Source organism: Cetorhinus maximus, chromosome 28 (assembly GCF_964194155.1).
Source record: "Cetorhinus maximus chromosome 28, sCetMax3.hap1.1, whole genome shotgun sequence".
In the NCBI taxonomy this organism is placed as follows: Eukaryota; Metazoa; Chordata; class Chondrichthyes; order Lamniformes; family Cetorhinidae; genus Cetorhinus; species Cetorhinus maximus.
Window position 1 is genome coordinate 9291366 of NC_135906.1, and position 20939 is coordinate 9312304.

The window sequence follows — 20939 nt, forward strand, 5'->3', positions numbered from 1 at the left end:
CAACTGCCAAAGCCATATTGCAGTCTCACCATTTAAAAGAAAACCTCACAACAACTCCTAAATTCAAAGTGCTTCTTGTACTCGTAACCTTAAGATTCACCAATTCCAAACTAATCAAGGAATATCAAATATATACTGCAAAGACCCCCCAATTTTGTTATGGCAGGCAGATGGTAAATACCAATCTGCTCAAATCCCAGAGGAAACTTGAAGCAGCTGCCACAACTATTTTCAATTTGTATTTATTTCAAGATGTGGGTTTTGAATTCAGTAAAAAGGCCACCGAGGCCTAGCGGTTTCTTACAAAATTAAATTAAACCTTTATTAGCCACAGCTATTTGCAATTTGTATTTATTTTGAGATGTGGGCTTGAATTCAGGAAAAAGGAGGCCAGCGAGGCTTAGAGGTGTCTTACAAAACTAAATTAAACCTTTATTAGCCACAGCTATTTGCAATTTGTATTTATTTTGAAATGTGGGCTTTGAATTCAGGAAAAAGGAGGCCAGCGAGGCTTAGAGATGTCTTACAAACCTAAATTAAACCTTTATTAATAATGAAAAAGATGATTTTCAGCACATACAGGTTTAGAAATGACTAATATGGTAACTCCTAGCTCCCCTAGTTAATCTAACTCCCAGTTACACTTCTGCTAAGGTAACAGTAAAACACACAGATTTTAAAAGACCCAGGCAAAGTAACATGATACCCTGAACAGTCAAATTAAAAGTGGGTTTCCTTCACTTCAGTTCGCGTAGACAGCAACTTGAGGCGTAGAGGCTGGAGGCTTTTCACACTTGTTAGATATTAGGATCTTCTTTCCTACACACAAGCTTACCTCCTTTATACAGATTTACACTTTGAATGCAAATTCCCATTGTTTCACTATGTCTTTGGACTTTACCTCTCTAATAATAAAAATCATTGTATCAGTTTTACCAGTAATCTTTTGGAAAAATAAACACACTGTTTCTTAACTTCTCCTGGCTAGGTGAAACAATTCACCCTCTCTTTTGAATTCAAGCTACTATGTTTTATTTAAAAAATGCAAATGTTCCCTTTACACCTCATATTCTAAAACTTCACTTCTGTTTACCTATTTAGCATTTCAAACCTAGCTTCTCTTTTTACATCAAAGCCTTCAGACCAGCTGTCTCTAATTCAAATAAGTCCCACACACACAGACACACACACATACATACATAGACACAGACAACACTATTACTCGACAATAAATTCCAAATAACTTGAAAATTATTATATCTTTCTGACAATTGGCTATTATGCGCTTTGAGGCATCTGGTGGTTGTGAAAGGTGGTATATAAATGCAAGTCTTTTTTTTTTCCCATTTTCCAAAAGGACAAAGCTGGTGTAATGGACAAACATATGGCAAATGCAATTTAACACAGAAGTGAGAGCGATTCATTTTGGTCAGAAGAAAGAGCAGAGTTGTTGTAAACTAAATGGTACCATTTCAGAGGTGGTGCAGTAATGAAGAGGCGTGGGGGTTCATTGACACCAATTTTTAAAGGTGGCAGGACAAGTTGAGTTAGGTGAAGTGATTGGGCAAAACTGTGGCAGGTGAAGTTCAGTGTGAAAAAGTGGGAGGTTGTTTGCTTTGGACCTACAAGTGATAGATCAGCATATATTCTAAATGGCGAGAAGCTCAGAACTGTAGATGGCCCAAGAGGTTCAAAGGTCAAGCACAGAAATCACTAAAAGCTAGTGCACAGGTACAAAAATGTTGGTTTTTATCTCAAGGACTGGAACAGAAAGATATGGAAGTTATGCTACAGCTTCACAGAGCTCTGGTGTGATCCCCATTTGGAGTACTGCATTCAGTTCAGGGCACTGCACCTTAGGAAGGATATATTGGTCTTGGAGGGGGTTTACCACAGGTTGATAGGGTTGCCAACTCTGACTGAAGATATTCCAGGAGATTTTTTTTCTTGAACATGATGACATCATTGATTGTACTGTCAGTTCAATCCTTTCACAATATCAAGTCATCATTTTATTGTGTACGGGTGCAAGGAGTGTCCTGAATAATTTTTTCATTTACCAATGTCTATGGTTTAATGAAAAATAGAAGGAACAATGCATAAAAGAGGAAGCACACCCTATTTCATTCCATTCATGAGTTATTCTGTGATGGATAGAGTAGCCCAGTGGTTATCCAAACATACTGAGCTTCAGAGCCACTCTATAGCTGTGTTGCTCCTGCTATTAGTCTGCCACTCTCAATTCATTGCATGCTTTATAGCTGCTCCTCAAGTTGTTCCTTGTCAGGAAAAATCAGGCAATGACGTTCATGAGCATAATATGCATGTGTGGTGAGTTAAAGTACTGCCAGTTTATGCTCATATTATGTAATTATGCTGCCAAGTACACTCGCAAGGGGAAGAGAAAAGCAATCAGATCACCAATTTTACAATGAATGATGAACTTCTGTGAATTATGTGCATTAGATTCATTTATTTGCTTAAAATGTTGTATTAAAATTTCCAGGTTGCTTTCATTAGTCACTGAGAGATACATGCTGATTCCAGTAGACTCCTGGCTACACTGGGAGGATTGGCAAACCTACAGGTTAACCAGAATGATATCGGGGCTAAAATGGTTAAAATATGAGGTCCCTTGAAATCGAAGATTCAAAGGATACATAATCGAGTTGATTTAAAGGAGTTCATAGCGAGAGAGAGAGAGAAAAACTATTTCCTCTTTGGGGGGGTTGGGGGGTGGAGGTAGTCCAGACCAAGGGGATATAACTTAAAATCAGAGTTAGGCCGTTCAGAAGTGATGTCAGGAAGCACTTCTTCACACAAAGAGTCGTGGAAATCAGGAACACACCCTCTGAAAACTGTTGAGACATTGGAGTCAATCGAAAATGTCAAAATTGAGTTTGATAGATTTTTGTTAGGCAAGGGTATTAAAAATTCCAGAGCCAAAGAAGGTTAATGCAGTTAAGTTATGATCTAATTGAATGGTTAAATGAGTTTGGAGGGCTGAATGGCCTCTTTGTGTTCCGATGCTCTTAGAATGTTGTTAAATAAGCAATGTAGAATTCTTGATTTAATAAACAAAGGCATTGGGTGCAAAAGCAAGGCAGTTATACTAAACTTTCAATTAGCTCAGTTGGTTAGATGGCTAAAAGTATGGTACAAAATAACCTTGAACATACCTTAAGTGTGGGTTCAATCCCTGTATCAGCTAAGGTGATTCTTGGGACCTGGCTCCTTGCTTTTCCCCATAGCATAAACCATGATTAAGTAACTCAGACAATGAGGACACTAGGTGGAGAGAGATCCCAGCAAGAGTATTTTGTCCAATTCTGGACTCCACACTTTCTTTCTGTCTCTCGTTTCTACCTTTGCTGATTTCTTTGTTACAAACTGTCTCTGGCAGTCTCAACATCTGTGTTTTGCAGACAGCCTGCTAGTTAATCCTTTCCTCTGTCTGACAGTCATCCCAACAGTGCTACTTAATGCTGTTAATCTCCCGATGGCCTCTCCCAAGGTCAGACTCATCGAGGTGCCAGTAACTGTCTGTTGCCCATCCAGCCTTATGGTCCCGTGTCTTTTCATTCCCTCTGCAGAGGAAGAAACCGATGAAATGCTGGTGAAGTGTGAAAAAGGTGTTGAGTCAGCCCTGCAGTACGCCAAACTCTGGGCCAAGTATACAAAGGAGCTGCTGTCATGGATGGAGAGGCGGATCTCTGCGGGTGAGTGGTATGATCGCAAGGGTGATGTGCCAATGGGGGAAGGGGGCCTTGACCTTGGTGTCATTATTACTGGGGTGGAGGAGTGAGGTCCCGTGTATTCTATGGGCACTATCGCAGGTGGAATGACTGGCTGGGTGAACTTAAAGTCAATCTGTCACTGTATAACCTGTTGGATACAGGTCTGTCTATCACTGTATGACCATGAGGTCCAGTACTGGTGGATACAGGTCTGCTACTGTATAGCATTGGGGTACAGTACTTGTAAGTACTGGTCAGTCACTGTATAACAGTGGGGTACAGTACTAGTGGGGACAGATCTGTTGCTGTATAATACTGGGGTACAGTACTGGCAGGTATATGTATGTCACTGTATAACACTCGGTACTGTGCTGATGCAAACACGTCTGTCACTGGGTGGGTGTCAGTCAAATTGACTGGGCCTCCAAGGAGCAAAATTCATCTGAAAATCTCAGCTAAACATTGAGCTGGTCCCTGTCTGCACACTGTGTCCTTGTTTCAGTCTAGGGAAGTGTTTCACTGTTCTGTAACTGTTTTATATTCCGCTCGATTTGTTTGATGTTGGGTTTACGCTAGCTCTAAATTAAATTGGCTGAGGTTAGACACACTATTTCTCTGTGAGCTGCCCTAGGGAACAACGTCAGAACTGCAATTATTTCTAATTTATATGATTCAGCAACTCAATGGAACGTGGCGAAATTTGCACAAGGCACCAAACTGGGAAGGGCTGTCAAATCTGAGGGAGCAGCTCAATAATTACAGAATGAGGTGGGCAGAGCAATGGCAGATGATGTTTAATATAGACCAATGTAAAGTGAAAAATATAGGCAGGACAAACAGATCACACGCATACTCTATAGACCGCATGCATTCTCTATAGACTGTACCATACTCTATAGACCGCATGCATTCTCTATAGATTGTACCCATACTCTATAGACCGCATGCATTCTCTATAGACTGTACCATACTCTATAGACCGCATGCATTCTCTATAGATTGTACCCATACTCTATAGACTGCATGCATTCTCTATAGACTGTACCCATACTCTATAGACCGCATGCATTCTCTATAGACTGTACCCATACTCTATAGACCGCATGCATTCTCTATAGACTGTACCCATACTCTATAGACCGCATGCATTCTCTATAGACTGTACCCATACTCTATAGACTGCATGCATTCTCTATAGACTGTACCCATACTCTATAGACCGCATGCATTCTCTATAGACTGTACCCATACTCTATAGACCGCATGCATTCTCTATGGACCATACCCATACTCTATAGACTGCATGCATTCTCTATAGACTGTACCCATACTCTATAGACTGCATGCATTCTCTATAGACTGTACGCATACTCTATAGACTGCATGCATTCTCTATAGACTGTACCCATACTCTATAGACCGCATGCATTCTCTATAAACTGTACCCATACTCTATAGACCGCATGCATTCTCTATGGACCATACCCATACTCTATAGACTGCATGCATTCTCTATAGACTGTACCCATACTCTATAGACCATATGCATTCTCTATAGCCCACACTGATACCCTATAGACCACATGCATTCTCTATAGACTGTACCCATACTCTATAGACTGCATGCATTCTCTATAGACTGTACCCATACTCTATAGACCGCATGCATTCTCTATAGACTGTACCCATACTCTATAGACCGCATGCATTCTCTATGGACCATACCCATACTCTATAGACTGCATGCATTCTCTATAGACTGTACCCATACACTATAGACTGCATGCATTCTCTATAGACTGTACCCATACTCTATAGACTGCATGCATTCTCTATATACTGTACCCATACTCTATAGACCGCATGCATTCTCTATAAACTGTACCCATACTCTATAGACCGCATGCATTCTCTATGGACCATACCCATACTCTATAGACTGCATGCATTCTCTATAGACTGTACCCATACTCTATAGACCATATGCATTCTCTATAGCCCACACTGATACCCTATAGACCACATGCATTCTCTATAGACTGAATGCATTCTCTATGCACTGCACGCATTCTGTATAGACCGCACACATTCTCTATAGACCGCACGCATACTCTTTTGACCGCACACATTCCCTATAGACTGCATGCGTTGTCTATAGAATGCACACATACTCTATAGACTGCATGCATTCTCTATATTTGGTACACGTTCTCTATTTACAGCATGCATTCGCTATAGACAGTATGCATTCTCTATAGACTGCACACATACTCTATGATGGGTGTTGTAAATACTAAGGATGAAATTGAAATAGAACCAGGAATCAATGTACTGGGAGTCCGATCGAACAGTCTCTTTTGTTTCTTGGGTGAGAAATGGGTGCTGAAGAATTCAATATTACGTGCCAGAGTCTGGTGGCTGTTATGCAGTGGTGACATGGCCAATACCACAATGGACTATCCTGCTTTCAAGCATCTTGGCGGACAACTGGAAGCAGTACAGCCCCAATTTAGATTGGCAAAGATGATTCCTGTGCTCATTGTGGAGGATTCATCTACCAACTTGGGCAAAAGCCCATTGGAGCTTGTGTTACACAAACGCAGGCAAGTCTTTTATTTCTGTATGTTTCTACAGTGGCCCAACCACCCTGACTGCCTCCCACTCCAGATTCACCATAGCTTCTTCGTTGAGCTCTTGGCTAGCTAATATTGCTCCACACTATGATTTTGGGGTGCATTAGTGTCAATAGTTAACCGGTCAAACCCGTTGATGCAACAGGACTATTGTCACGTCGTTCCCTCGCCCATTCATTAAGGCCACTGTTTACATCTGAAAATGGGCATGAATGACTTTTCAGACCAGCATGTAGAGCAGAAATGAACAAAGCTAATAGTGTCAGAATCAAATGTAGTAGAGTACAATTCAGAGGAGGCAATGATCAATCTACACAGGGCTCTGGTCAGACCACACCATGTACAATGGGTCCAATTCTGGTCACTGATTAGACATCCATGCCTTAAAGGCACACAAGTGCAAAACGGTCTGAGTTATGAGGGGAGACTTTAGACCTGATTTTAACCCAACCCACACAGCAGGAATAGGCAGGCATTTGGTTAAAATTGTGAAAAACATTTTTGTGTTTGTTGGCCGCTATTCTTACTCTGTAGCTGACTGAGTTTACAAAGTGCACTGACCAGAAAGCAAAGGATGCATCATGAACAAAAAAATAACATATTGGTATAGCACCTTTCACAACTTCAGGATGTCCCAAAGTGTTTTGAAATCAAGTTAGTACTTTTAACGTCTTGAAAAATATATGTAGGGTTCCGATGAGGTTATATGATCCCAGCACAGTTTTCATTGAGTATTCCAGCCAGCATTGCAAACGCAAACTGATGGACATGACTAGAAGCTGTATTTAAAGAGACAATGAAATAATTGGCCTGGATTTCCCAGTCAGCTGCAAAATGACGGCTGCCCACGAAAATCTAGTGATCTCTGTAGCCTGGATTCCACTTTCCTGATATCACTTTGAAATTAGAATCAAGTCAAGGGAATCTCCTGGTTTCCAGCAATAGTGATGTCATCAAGCAGGGCAAGTAGCCAATCACATTGAAGTGTTCTCACAGATATCAAAACAGGAAGTAAAATGCACAGATCGTCCCTTCACTTTGAATCCACATTTTATAGAGTGAAATAAATGACACACACAAGATTAAAATAGAAGTTGAAATATCATAAACCTAAACATTTGTTTTTTGAATATGTGGAATTTTTTTCATAATGGAGTAGGTTGACATTCCACAAATATGAAATCAGTTTTTCAGGGTTAGTGAGGTTGTTCCAAACCCAGTTACATCCCATTCGACAAGTTGTAGCTTGGTGTAAGTGTTACTACAGAGAGACTAACAGGGTAAAAGGGCAAGTTCTCGTCAATTTACTAATTTCTACTTGATTGCAATCTGGGGGTGGGGAACTTCATCAGTGCGCTCTCTGGAGAAGTGCAGAAACACTCACTGCATATTTCTGCATTTAACAGCATGTGTGCAAACTACAAAAGTTGCTGTCACCTTCAGTATAGTGATGACAGTGCTTTTACTATAAAATCTGGGCCATTATGATCTCTGTGTCTTTATGAATGGTGGTTTCCAAAGTAGTTTTGAGCTTTCAGTTTGCTTCTTTGAATTTTTTTTTTTGCCTTTACTCACCCTCGCTAAGAACTCGCTGCTTATCATGGATTCCCCTTTCCCGTTACTCCTTTGGAGGAATGAGTAGCATGCTGGAGGAGCAGCCTGAAGGACCAGGATAAGCAGCTGCTGGGCCTCTTAGAACAAATGAGGGGAGCTGCTCACAGAAGGGCTTATCTGACACCTCTCCTGACCTGCAGCAGACAGTAGGATCAAACGGGTCACTAATAACTAACTTGCCAAAGCAGCCCAGTGCATTGTATTTGCAATGGATGCTAACAGCCAGAATGATAGAGTTCTGGTAAAGCAAAACACTGCGGATGCTGGAAATCTGAAACAAAAGCAGAAAATGCTGGAAAAACTCAGCAGGTCTAACAGCGTCTGTGGAGAGAGAGAGAAAAAAAGAGTTAACATTTCAAGTCCTTGTGGCTCTTCAGTGCTAAAGAGAAGTAAAAATGTAATGAAATTTATACTGTTTAAGAGGGGTGGAGCAGGTGAAGCTGGATAGAAGACCAGTGATAGGTGGAGGCAAAGGAGAGATTGTCAGAGATGTCTTGGACAAAAGGACAAAGGGGTGTTAATGGTAGTGGTACTGGCTAAAGGAGGTGCTGATGGTGGCATTAAGATCAGAAAGCAGGATGTGATAATAGCAGGACAAGGGTAAGGACTCTGGAAATAACAACATGAACAAGTGCCAGATGGTCCTTGTGGGGGTGGGGGTGGGAGGACAGTGGTGGGAAACAGCGCCTCATCTTCCAATTAGGCACTTCACAGCCTTCTGGACTTAACACTGAGTTCAACAACTTCAGACCAGGAACTCTCTCCTCTGTCCTCACCCCCTTTTTATCCCATTTTTTCAATATTCATTCTCATTTCTTAACTTCTATTTTTAAATTTTTATTTTTTGTCCACTTGTTTTTATTGTTATTTTTATTCGTTGTTTCATCCTTTTATCCTATTTTCAATCTTTTTTCCCACCACCCTCCCCTCTCCCCACCCCATCCCCACAAACCCAACCCAAAACCTTTTTTAAGTTAAAATTCAGTCCATTGTCTATACAAATGAGATCAGTAACGTGACACAGGTCAGGGATAAAAGCTGGTGCCTTCTGCCCTGTGTGGCTCAATCATTTGGTGAATATTCCTGATGCTTTTAAGGGGTATGTGAGGGAGGAAGTCTTTATTCTTTCATGGGACGTGGGCGTCACTAGCAAGGCCAGCATTTGTTGTCCATCCCTAATTGCCATTGACTGAGTGGCTTGCTCGGGCATTTCAGAGCCAACCACATTGCTGTGGGGCTGGAGTCACATGTAGGCCAGACCAGGTAAGGACGGCAGGTTTCCTTCCCTAAAGGACATTAGTGAACCAGATGGGTTTGTACACCAACCGATGATCACCTCATGGTCACCATTACTCAGACTAGCTTTCAATTCCAGGTTATTAATTGAATTTAAATTGCACCAGCTGCCATGGTGAAATTTGAACTCATGTCTCCAGAGCATAACCTGGGCCTCTGGATTACTCGTCCAGTGACATTATCACTAAACCACTATCTCCTCACATAAGGAAATCAAGGATATGCTGGTAAGGCTGGAGGAGGTGCACGCGGAGCTAAACATGGCACAGACTAGTCGTGCCAAGTGGCCTGTTGCTGTCCTGAAAATTTAATGTAATATTAGTGAGCTGTATGTCTTCTTACATTTGTATTTTTTTCTGGCTCTTTCCTACGCTGTTGGCTCTGAGTTGCAGAGCTATCAGCCCTCTTATACGTACTTCTGACCCCATCCTAGGCCCCATTCTCTCCTTGGAGTATAACTCTAGAACAGATATGGGTGCAAATGTCTTCAAGTGACATGATTCTCTTAACGGCGCCCTTGTTTTACAGAGATTGAATTCTCGAAGAACATGACTAGGATGGCTGAAGTGACTAAGGGTTTGATCAGCCATGAGGTAAGATGTTCCATGGTCCAACATTCCTCCCTCATTTAATTGCACCAAGACTAAATGAACTGACCATTAGTCTCAATGCTGTTTGTGGGATCTTGTGATGTGACTAAATAGCAGATTAACCAGACTTCAAATTTTAATTCATTGTACAACCTTGAACTGCTTTCTTGATGAGGCCGGGCCTGCACCAGGACCTTCAGCGTGTCTATCCTGATTAGGTCTGAACTAGATTTGAGTTTGAGGGCCCAAGTTTTGGGACCCAGTGTAGTAGATGGTGTATGACACCCTGCCACCCCACGCTGCCTCCCCCCACCTCCACTGCAAAACTACTTAACAACAGCACGTTCCATAAGAGTTGTGCCACTCAACTGTCCCCTTTCAATCAGGTCGTACTGCTGTTAAACCACAGCATTCTTTCAGCACTTTTTTTTTTCTCTTTATTCTTTCAGGGGCTGTGGGCATCATTAGCAAGGTCAGCATTTGTTGCCCATACCTAATTGTCCTTGAACTGAATGGCTTAGAATCATAGGAAGTTTACGGCACAGAGAGAGGCCACTTGGCCCATTGTGTCTGCGCTGCCTGGAAAACGAACCACCCCAGCCGAATCCCACTTTCCAGCATTTGGTCCGTGGCTTGCCAGGCCATTTCAGAGGGCAGTTCAGAGTCAACCACGTTGCTGTGGGTCTGGAGTCACATGTAGGCCAGACCGGAAAAGCATTGCAGGTCTCCTTCCCTAAACACTAGTGAACCAGATGGGTTTTTACAACAACTAATGATAGTTGCCATGGTCACCATTACTAAGACTAGCTTTATATTCCAGAGTTATTAACTAAATTTAAATTCCACCAGCTGCCGGTGGCGGGATTTGAACCCAAGTCCCCAGAGCAATAGCCTGGGGCTCGGGTGTACTGGTCTATTGACATTACCACTACATCCCCTAGGTGCATTGAAGCATCAGCCTGGATAACATGCACAGCCCCTGTGACAATTCTGTGACAAATCAGAGATTCTAGAACTTATAGGGAGTGATTACGACGCTTATAGATGACTCAACACCTCCTTGTTCCTACAGAAATTCATGCCTTTTCGATACATCTATACAATGGCCCTTCAGCATGACATCCAACATGGACAGAGGATAATTAACACCAGGAATTCATTGCAGCACAATAAATACATTCAGGTGAGCGCTTTGGTGACTAGCTTCACTTGTACTGTATTTCCCAAAGTTCGGACAGATGATCTCGTATCACTTTCAAATAGAATTTACAGCACAGAATTTGGTCCAAATGGCCTATGTCAGTGTTTATGCTGCACAAGGGCTTCCGAAAGGAAAAAAAACAGTAAAACCTGGAAATGAAGGGTTCCAGAAAAACTTATCCAAACTGGTCTTAAATTGGAAATTGGTGCCAGTATTACTGATTTTTACTGGGATTTGAACATTTTGAACTGTTTTTTCCTCCTAATAGCATTTCCTTTTATTCCTTTCTTCCTCATCAACTGATCTAGCTTCCCCTTAATTACATCATGCTATTTGCCTCATCCACGCCTTGTGGTAATGAGTTCCACATCTTAACCACTTCTCTGAGTAATGTCGTTTCTCCTGAATTCCTCACTGGATTTATGAGTTATATCTTATAGCTCTGACTTCTAGATTTGGACTTCCAATCTCACAAGTAGAAACATTTACTCCAAGTCTACTCTATCAAACCCCTTCATACTTTTTAAAAATCCTCTATTTAAACACTCCTGTTTTATAGAACAAAAAGGAGTCCTGGCCTGTCCTTGTGTCGAATTCAAGTTATTCAGAAAAAGACATTTTGGGGTAGAGTATATGAGTAATTTGGGATGTGATGTGGTGAGTGTAGCGTGCTTGGGAGAACAGGTGACGTTGGGCCTCTGGTTCTTGAAGCTCTCCATCACTGGGTCTGAAATGCACTTCCTGAGAGGGCGGTGGAGGGAGAGTCAGTTGCGGCTTTGAATAGGGAATTGGATAATCACCTGAAAAGAAAAACAAAAATTGTAGGGCTGCAGGGAAAGGGCAGGGGTGTGGGACTAGCTAAAGTGCTCTTGCAGAGAGCTGGCATGTGCTTGATAGGCCAAATGGCCTCCTTTCGTGCTGCAACCATTCCATTCTATGCTGTAGACCAATCGAGAGATTGATGCCATGATTAGTTAACTCCATCATCGTTGCATGATGTTTACCCACTGGTTCCTTGAGCAAGCTGCACTTTTTCTTATTAAAAAAAAATGGTTCTCCCCTTTGTTCTGTCAACAGCCTTTGATGTCGAGAAAAAACGAACTGGAGAAGCAACGACGGGACTTTAAGGAGCAATGGCAGAAGGAGCAACGTAAAATGGTAAGTGAAACACCGTTGGCAAAGTACCCCATCCAAGCTGTGCCTGGGAGTGTGCCTGCAGGCTGTATCATGGACAAGTGTCAGCAATTTTATTTGACGTGCACAAACTTGTACCCTACAGTTAGCACTGCCTATTAGAGTGGAAACCCTGTCCCCCAAAACAGCACTTGGGTCAGTTATACTTATAGGGAGAAACCTACTAATTAAAGAGAGCATAGCTCCTTCGTGGGCTCAGTAGATAAGTCTGTTCCTGCAGTGCCCGCTCACCCCAAGATCAAGTAACTCAACACAGATGGGACCACTGGTGTCAATTGAATCATCCAGGCTAAGACCCAATGTCTAGCGTGCAGGATGGCACCGAGGAACAGCAGAGAAGTAACTCGTTGCACTTAGTTTGGTTCGGTTGGGAGTGCTCTCACCTCTGACTCAAAAAGCTGTGGGTTCATGTCCCACTCCAGAGACTTGAGCAGGTAGCCTAAGCTGACCCTAGTGTGGTACTGAGGGACTGTCAGAGATGCCACTTTCAGATCGGACTCGAAAAGCAGTACTCCAGGAGGATCGGTGTTTGTACCACTGTTGTTCATTTATATAGACGATTTGGCCTCGGGAATCGGAGGTACAATTTCAAAATTTGTGGACAGAATCAAATTTGGGGTGTGGTTACTACGGAGTGGGATTGTGACGTGGTACTCAATAACATTAAGAAACTTGCAGAATAGGTGTACAATTAGCAAATGAACTTCAATATGGATTAGTGTGAGCTGACACGTTTTAGTTGGAAGAATAAAGAAGCCCATACTCCTTGGAAAATTGACCTTAATGGTCTACAAGAGCAGAGGGATTTGGGGTACTCTAAACACAAAAAGTCAGACACAGGTTAATAAAAACAAAGCACCGGGGCTCGTTTCCAGAAAGCGAGAATTGAAAAACAGACATGCTAAACTTACATGGAACTTTGGTGAGACTACACTAGGAGTACTGTCAACAGTTGTGCTCTCCAGCTGATAAAATGAATGTGAAGGCACTGGATGAGGTGGAACAGAGATTTTACAAGAATGATGCCAGAACTGAGAATTTATGCATTTCTGGTAACATCGAACAGGCTGGGGCTCTTTGCTCTAGAAAAGAGGAACCTGAGGGCTGACCTGATAGAGGTCTTTAAGTTTAAGGAAGGGTTTGTTAAGGTAGATGTAGAGAAGGGACTAAAGATTAGTCTTGTCCCATGGAACTGTAATAACAGGTGCTGTGTGGAACGGGTCTGGGGCTGTAACCTCCGAGCTCCCCAGCATTGGATTGGGGGGAGGGTACCCAAAGGTGCGCTGGGGAACTCCTCTCGGAACTTCACAGGAAAGATTTTGTACACCAATTGCCCAGAAGTGCAAACTTCCTCTGGGCAATTGTTCTATGCTGGGAACCATCCGAAAATGTGATTTAAATAGCAAATTTCGGATGGTTCCGACAGGGTTACACCAATAGTTACTCAGAGAAAGTTAGAAGAATCAAAACCTCTTCTAACTTCTGGGTAATTATTGTAAAGACCCAAACAGACCACCCCCTCCTCCCCCCACGGCGCTCCCCCAGAGCCCTGAACCTCTACGGGACTCCCCACACACACCCAACCCCCCAAGGGAACTCCCCCCCCGCCCCCCGCCTCAACCACTAACTAACCACCCTCGCATGGTATTCCCATACCTCTGACCACATCCATGGGATTCCCCCCACCTGCACAGGACTCCTCCCTAACTAATATATCCAAAAAGGAATTTAGGGAAAATCTATCTAGCAAGTGGTTAGAATTTGGAACTCGCTCCCATAAGGATTAGTTGAGGCGAATAGTATAAATTCATTTAAGGGGAAGCTTTATAAACATAAGAAGGAGTTTAGAAGAATGAGAGACGATCTTGAATTTTGAAGGGACTTGATAGGGTAGACACTGAGAGATTGTTTCCGCTGGTCGGGGAGTCTAAAACACGAGAGCACAGTCTCAGGTTAAGGATCATTTAGGACTGAGATGAGGAGAAATTTATTCACTCAAAGGGATGTGAATCTTTGGAATTCTCTACCCCAGAGGATTGTGGATGCTCCATTGTTGAATGCATTTAAGGCTGGGATGGACGGATTTTTGTTCTTTCAGGGAATCAAGAGATGTGGGGAGCAAGCGGGAAAGTGGAGTTGAAGCACGTGATTAGCCATGATCGTATCGAATGATGGAGCAGGCTCATCGGGCCATTTAGTCTTCTCCTGGGAGAAGGGAATTGAAGGATATGCTGATGGGGTGAGATGACGTAGGATGGGAGGAGGCTGGCGCGGAGCATAAATGCCAGCACGACCTGTTGGGATGAGTGACCGGTTTCTGTGCTGTGAATGTAACACCGCAGATGAGGTCCCAGCTGCTCCCTCAAGTGGATGTTAAATATCCCAAGAGATGGTTTAATAAGCAGGGGGAGTTCTCTGACCAACACCAGCTAAAGCCTGATGAACTGATCGTTGATCTCACTAACTGTGTCTGGGCTGCTCATTGGCTGTGGCATTTCCTAAAATAGAATAGTGACTGCGGTTAGAAAAATGCTTCAGTCAAGCGCTTTTGATGTTCTGAAGATGTGATAAAATTTATATAAAGGTGAGATTGTTTGCTCAGACCTGCAGACCAACTTAGCAGTGAGCAGAACAACCCTTTAAGGAGATGAGAAATAGGAGCAGGATTAGGCCCCTCGAGCCTGCTCCGCCATTCAATAAGATCACGGCTGATCAGATTGTGGTTTCAACTCCACTTTCCATAACCCTTGACTCCGTTGTAGATCAAAATCTGTCCAACTCAGCCTTGAACATATTCAATGACCCAGCCTCCATGCATTCTGAGGTAGGGAATTCCAGAGATTAATGACCCTCTGAAAAAAGAAATTCCTCCTTATCTCTGTCTTAAATGGGTGACCCCTTATTTTTAAATTGTGCCCCTAACTCTGGATTCCCTCATGAGGGAAAAACATCCTCTCAGCATCTACCCTGTCAAGCTCCCTCAGAATCTTCTCTGTTTCAATAAGATCACCTCTCATTCTTCTAAACTCCAATGAATATAGACCCAACCTGCTCAACATTTCCTCATAAGACAACCCCTTCATCCCAGAAATCAACCTGGTGAACCTTCTTTGTACTGCTTCTGATGCAAGTATATTTCTCCTTAAAAAAGTAGACTCAAAAGTTCACGCAATACTCTAGGTGTGGTCTCACCAAAACCCCGTTAAAAAGGAGTCGCTGTGTCAGAGACATTAAAGCTGAAGGAATAAAGTGCGTATTGGGAGGCGACTGGTCACTGAGGCTGTGAGCTTGTTCCATTCTGCAGAACGATGCACTGACGGCACTGAGGAAGTCAAAACAGATGTACCATCAGCGCTGCGAGGATCTTGAAAAGGCGAAACTGCAGAGTGCCAAGGCTGAGGGAGAGCAGCAATCGCTGAGCGTGAGTGGCGCTAACCCAGGCAGCGCCAGCAAGCAGCTGGAGAAACGCAGGAGGTCAAAGGACGAGGCACAATCGAAGGTGAGCGAGGGCACCTCATGAGAGGGTAAGCGTTTGCCAAGCTTTACTTGAATGGATTCCTGGGAGTTTCATCACACGACCTCCTGCCTCCAAGTTTCCGCCTCCGCTCTCCCGTCATTGGTCAGCCAACATGTCCCACCTAACGGCAACGCCGCGTTTCCACACCAATTAGAAAGCAAAGATTCTTCCTTACTTAGTTGGGTGATTCTTTGAATGTCAGTCAAATAAACCTTTTCCCCATCACCAATATTGTTATAACCAGCAAACAGAAGTGTTTGAAGAAAATGAAAAAGAAACACAGTTTTTTTAAGCCCCAACTATTTTTCTTCAGGGTTTTGGTCCCAGCAGTGTCCCGGAGGTTAAGCTTCAATTCCCGGAGACTCCAGGTCAATCCTGCAGGGTTGGGAACCCCTGTTCATGTGTGATCCCAGACGGTGAAGTCGTCAGGTTAGGTGGTCTTAAGGGACATCACATGGGGTGATCATTGGGAGCAAGAAGCATGGAAAATTTGGGTTTTCCTACCCCTCCCCATTCTGTCTGTTGCTGCTCCAACTTATTTCACCACCCCTCCCACTTTGCCCCACCATTGGTGACTGTGCCTTCAGCCCCATGTCATACACTCTGGAAATTCCTCCCGAAACCCCTCCACCCTTCTCTCCTCCTTTTACAACTTTCCTCAAAATATACCTCTGAGGCCAGACCTTTGGCCCCCTTTCATAATATCTGCTTCTTTGGTTTGGTTGTCTGATTATGTCTCCATGAAGCACCTTGGGACATTTTTCTATATTTTCTTTATAAATGCAAATTGTTGCCCTTTTTTTCTCTCTCTATCCCTCTAGGTGGATTCTATGATTTTTAAATGACTCTCTTTTCTGGAGGGGGGATATGCGTGCATCGAGCCAAGCTGCAACTGGTGTGCAGTCTCATGGCTGAAGAGCCCCTGCTTTAATCAGTTACATCATACAGTCCCTAGGGACTTATTTATCTGGATGAGTTTCAGTGCTGAAAGAGCTGAGCTCTGTGTTTTTCTTCTACCACTAGGTTCAAGATGCTGAGATCTATTACAGAAACTGTGTTTGCGAGGCCAACCTCAGACACAAGGATCTGGAGGCAATGAAAGTGAAGATCATCACACAGCTCCATAAACTCATCGACCAGGGTGACCTCATACTGAAAGAGGTGAAGTCTTCAACGAATATTGTCCTTTACCTTTCTCTCTCACTGTCTCTCATGCGCACTTACTCTCCAGCCCTCGACTTCTCACCCTTATCACTCATTCAACTCTCTCTCCTCCACTGTCTCACTCTCACATCTTCTCTCTTTAATTCTCACTCTCAATATCTCACTCTTGCCCCTTTCTGATTCTCTCATTCTATCTGTCTCAGAGCCTCCTCTTCTCTCACTCTCTATCCCTCCATCCTCCCAGTGTCCCCCCTTGCCCCATACTGACTACTCCCCAGCCCTCCTGTGAGAGGTTGAATTCAAACAGACCTCATCACCTGGAAAGTTCATTTCGTTTATCCACTAGTAACTGTTTTCTGTCTGAACGGAGGGACTCAGCTACAAAGCTAGTCTGGTGGTTGGAAAAACGTTAATTCGTGGCCACTGAACCCAAAACAAAGCAGTAAGCTCAGATCTGAGGTTATCTGAATGTGTAAAACAAATCGAGCTGTTACCCACACTTATAATGGCTCAAGGCACCACTCGAGGAGAGCTGAGCTAAACACATAAGGCAGTGTAAGGGGAAATTTATTCTATATAACCCATGTTGTACTTAAGAACATAAGAGGAAGATACAAAACAGAAGCAGGAGTCAGCCACACAGCCCCTCAAGCCTATTCTACCATATAACATCATGGCTGAATGAACTTTTATCCACATATGCCTTGATTCCCTTAATGCCCAAAAATCTGATCTCAATTTTGAATACATGCAACAACTGAGCACCTAATGCCCGATGGGGTAGAGAATTCCAAAGGGTCGCAACCCCTTGAGTGAGGAAATTTCTCCTTATCTCAATCCTAAATAGCCGACTCCTTATCCTGAGGCTTTAACTCATCGTTCTAGACTCTACAGCTTCTCTGCATCTGCCCTGTTAAAACCTTAAAGAATTGTATACATTTCAAAAGATCACCTCTCATGTTTCTAAACACCAGAGGATAAAGGCCCATTCTACTGAATCTCTCCTCATAGGACAACCCTCTGAACCCAGGAATCAATCCAGTGAACCTTGGTTGCATCGCTTCTAAGGCAAATATATCCTTCCTTAGGTATGGAGTCTAAGGGTGGAATTTAATGTTGGCAAATGGGGGTTTCTCCTGCTGGCTAGAGAATTGGTGGGAGCACCGTGTCACCTCTGTTGGGGAAGGCCCGCTAGAGTTAAACTGACCAGTGTCAGGCCTTCTCCAGGTTTTAGGGCTCTGGGGGCTGAAATTCCCCCCCAACCCCTTGAGTATTTCCAGCCAGTCAGAGGCTGGCACCTCTCCAGTGCCACCGTGAGCAGTGGCTGCTGCCAGTAATGCACCCACCAGAGGTCTAGAATAGACATGGGACCCAGGCACAGAGGAATGAGGATGGAATGGGTGGTCTTGAGGGGGGCGGGGGGGATTGGGTGGCTGGTGTTGGAGGAAAGGTTAGGGGTGATGCTCTCGGCAGCCACTGATTGCCTTTGAATGAGTTGAAACCAGTGGTGGCAGATGAAGCCCTTAAGTTGGACTTAATCCAGTGGAGGCAGGAAGACTCCAGTGTGGTTTCACCAAAGCCCTAAATAATTGCAGCAAAACTTCCTTACTCCTGTATTCCAAGCCCCTAACAATAAAGGCTAACAAACCATTTGGCTCCCTAACTGCTTCCTGTACCTCTGTGTTAATTTTGTGATTTGTGTAAAGGACACCAAAATCTCTCTATTACCAACATGTACCAGTCTCTCACCTTTTTAAAAAAAAAATTCTGCTTCTCCATTCTTCCTACAAAAATGAATAATTACACCTTCCCCCCCATATTATACTTTGTCACCTTCTACCCTAACCACCCAACCCATTTTAAACCTGTTTATGTTCACCTCACAGCTTCCTTTCTCACCTAGCTTTATATTCTCAGCAAACCTAGATATATTACGCTTGGTCCCCTTGTCTAAAACAGTGATATAGGTCAGCTGAAACCCAAGCACTGAGCATTACAGAATCCCACTAGTTATAACCCTACCATTCTGAAAATGACCTGTTTATCCCTAATCTCCTTTTCCTGTCTGTTAACCAATCCTCAATTCATGCTAATATATTACCCCAATCCCATGGGACCTAATTCGTATGACACCCTATTGAATGCTTTCTGAAAATCCAAAAAAGCTGCATCTACTGGTTCGCCCTCATCTACCCTGCTAGTTCCTGCTCCTTCAGGTACCATGCCCTAAAAGGACATTGGCAACCATGGACTTCCATTGGGTTGGTCTATGATTATGCTTGGCAAAGTACCTTCTGCAGTATGGCTGACCAGGAAACTCTCCTGTCTTACCACCTATCAGATGTATTGGAAGGATTACAGGCTGGTTATCAATCTCTTTGGCCACATTATGAACGCACCTTCCATGATCATCAAGTCCTGAATTGGGACTTGAACCTGGAGCTTCTAGCCCAGAGGTAGGGACGCTACCACTGCGCCACAAGACCCCCCACCCTGCTAGCCACCCCGTCAAAAGTCTCTAAGAGATTTGTCAAACACTATTTCCCTTCAATAAATGATTTAAATAACCAGGCTGGTTGACATGGGAGATGATTTGGAAAGTGAATCTGGAGAATACAGTCCCTCATAACAAGGCCTGCATGTGTCTCTTGTCCCCCTATTCCAACAGATTTATAGGGGTTTGATGTGCATGTCCATAGATCCTTGAAGGCAGCAGGACAGGTAGATAGGGCGGTTAAGAAGGCATAGGGGATACTTGCCTTTATTAGTCGATTCACTGAATACAAGAGCAGGGAAGTTATGATGGAGCTGTATAAAGCATTAGTTAGGCCACACCTGGAGTACTGTGTGCAGTTCTGGTCGCCACACTATAGGAAGAATGTGATTACACTGGAGGGGGTGCAGAGGAGATTCACCAGGATGTTGCCTGGGCTGGAGAGTTTCAGCTATGAAGAGAGACTGGACAGGCTGGGATTGTTTCCCTTAGAGCAGAGAGGGCTGAGGGGGGACTTGATTAAGGTGTACAAAATTATGAGGGGCATAGATAGGGTAGATAGGAAGAAACTTTTCCCCTTAGTGGAGGGGTCAACAACCAGGGGCGTAGATTTAAGGTAAGGGGAAGAAGGTTTAGAGGGAATTTGAGGAAAATTTTTTTTCATCCAGAGGGTGAACTCACTGCCTGAAAAGGTGGTAGAGGCAGGAACCCTCACAACATTTAAGAAATATTTAGATGAACACTTGAAACGCCATAGCGTACAAGGCTATGAGCCAAGTGCTGGAAAATGGGATTAGAGTAGACAGGGGCTTGAAGACTGGCTTGGACACGATGAGCTGAAAGGCTTCTTTCCGTGCTGTAAAACTCTATGACTCTAAAGAGTTTTAGACTAGTCCCATTGTCTAACAGTGAGGTTACATTTTCTACCTTCCAATCCATTCTAGAACCTAAGGAATTCTGAAAGATCAAAACCTATGCATCCACTATCTCTGCAGCCATCAGGTCCAGCAGTTCGTCAGTTTTCAGTCCTATTAATTCTCCAGTATATTTTCTTTACAAATATTAATTACTTCCAAGTTCTCAGTCTCATTAGATCCGTGGACCCCACATTTACTGATATATTTTGTATGTCTTCACAGTAGAAGAAAGAAAATGTTTAATGGCTCTGCCTTTTCCTTATTCCCCATTATAATTTCTCCTGTCTTTGACACATTTGCGTTTGCTAATCTCTTCCTTTTCAGATACTTTTAAAAGCTGTCATAATCCATTTTTGCATTTCATGCTAGTTTACTCCCATTCTAATTTCTCTTTTGTAACCTGCCGTGGGAGCGTTTGATTGGACAGTGTAGAGGCAGTTTAATCTGTATCTAACCCCTTGTTGTACCTGACCTGTGTAGTGGGAGCTTCACACCATATTCTCACCTATGATATACCTGCCCTGGGAAAGTTCAATGACTCACTGTAGAAGGAGCTTTACTCTGTATCCAGTCTGTTTTGTA

The 20939-nt window shown here is 43.3% G+C and overlaps 1 protein-coding gene across 1 annotated transcript in view; it reads left to right on the forward strand.

Moving 5' to 3' along the window:
- Positions 1–20939, forward strand: part of gmip (GEM interacting protein) — an 80100-nt gene that overhangs the window by 40524 nt on the left and 18637 nt on the right. The window contains exons 5-10 of the mRNA XM_078531166.1: positions 3594–3719; positions 9809–9873; positions 10943–11053; positions 12149–12229; positions 15570–15764; positions 16806–16943. Coding sequence (XP_078387292.1) covers positions 3594–3719; positions 9809–9873; positions 10943–11053; positions 12149–12229; positions 15570–15764; positions 16806–16943 — 716 coding nt within the window. The remainder of the gene's footprint in view (positions 1–3593; positions 3720–9808; positions 9874–10942; positions 11054–12148; positions 12230–15569; positions 15765–16805; positions 16944–20939) is intronic.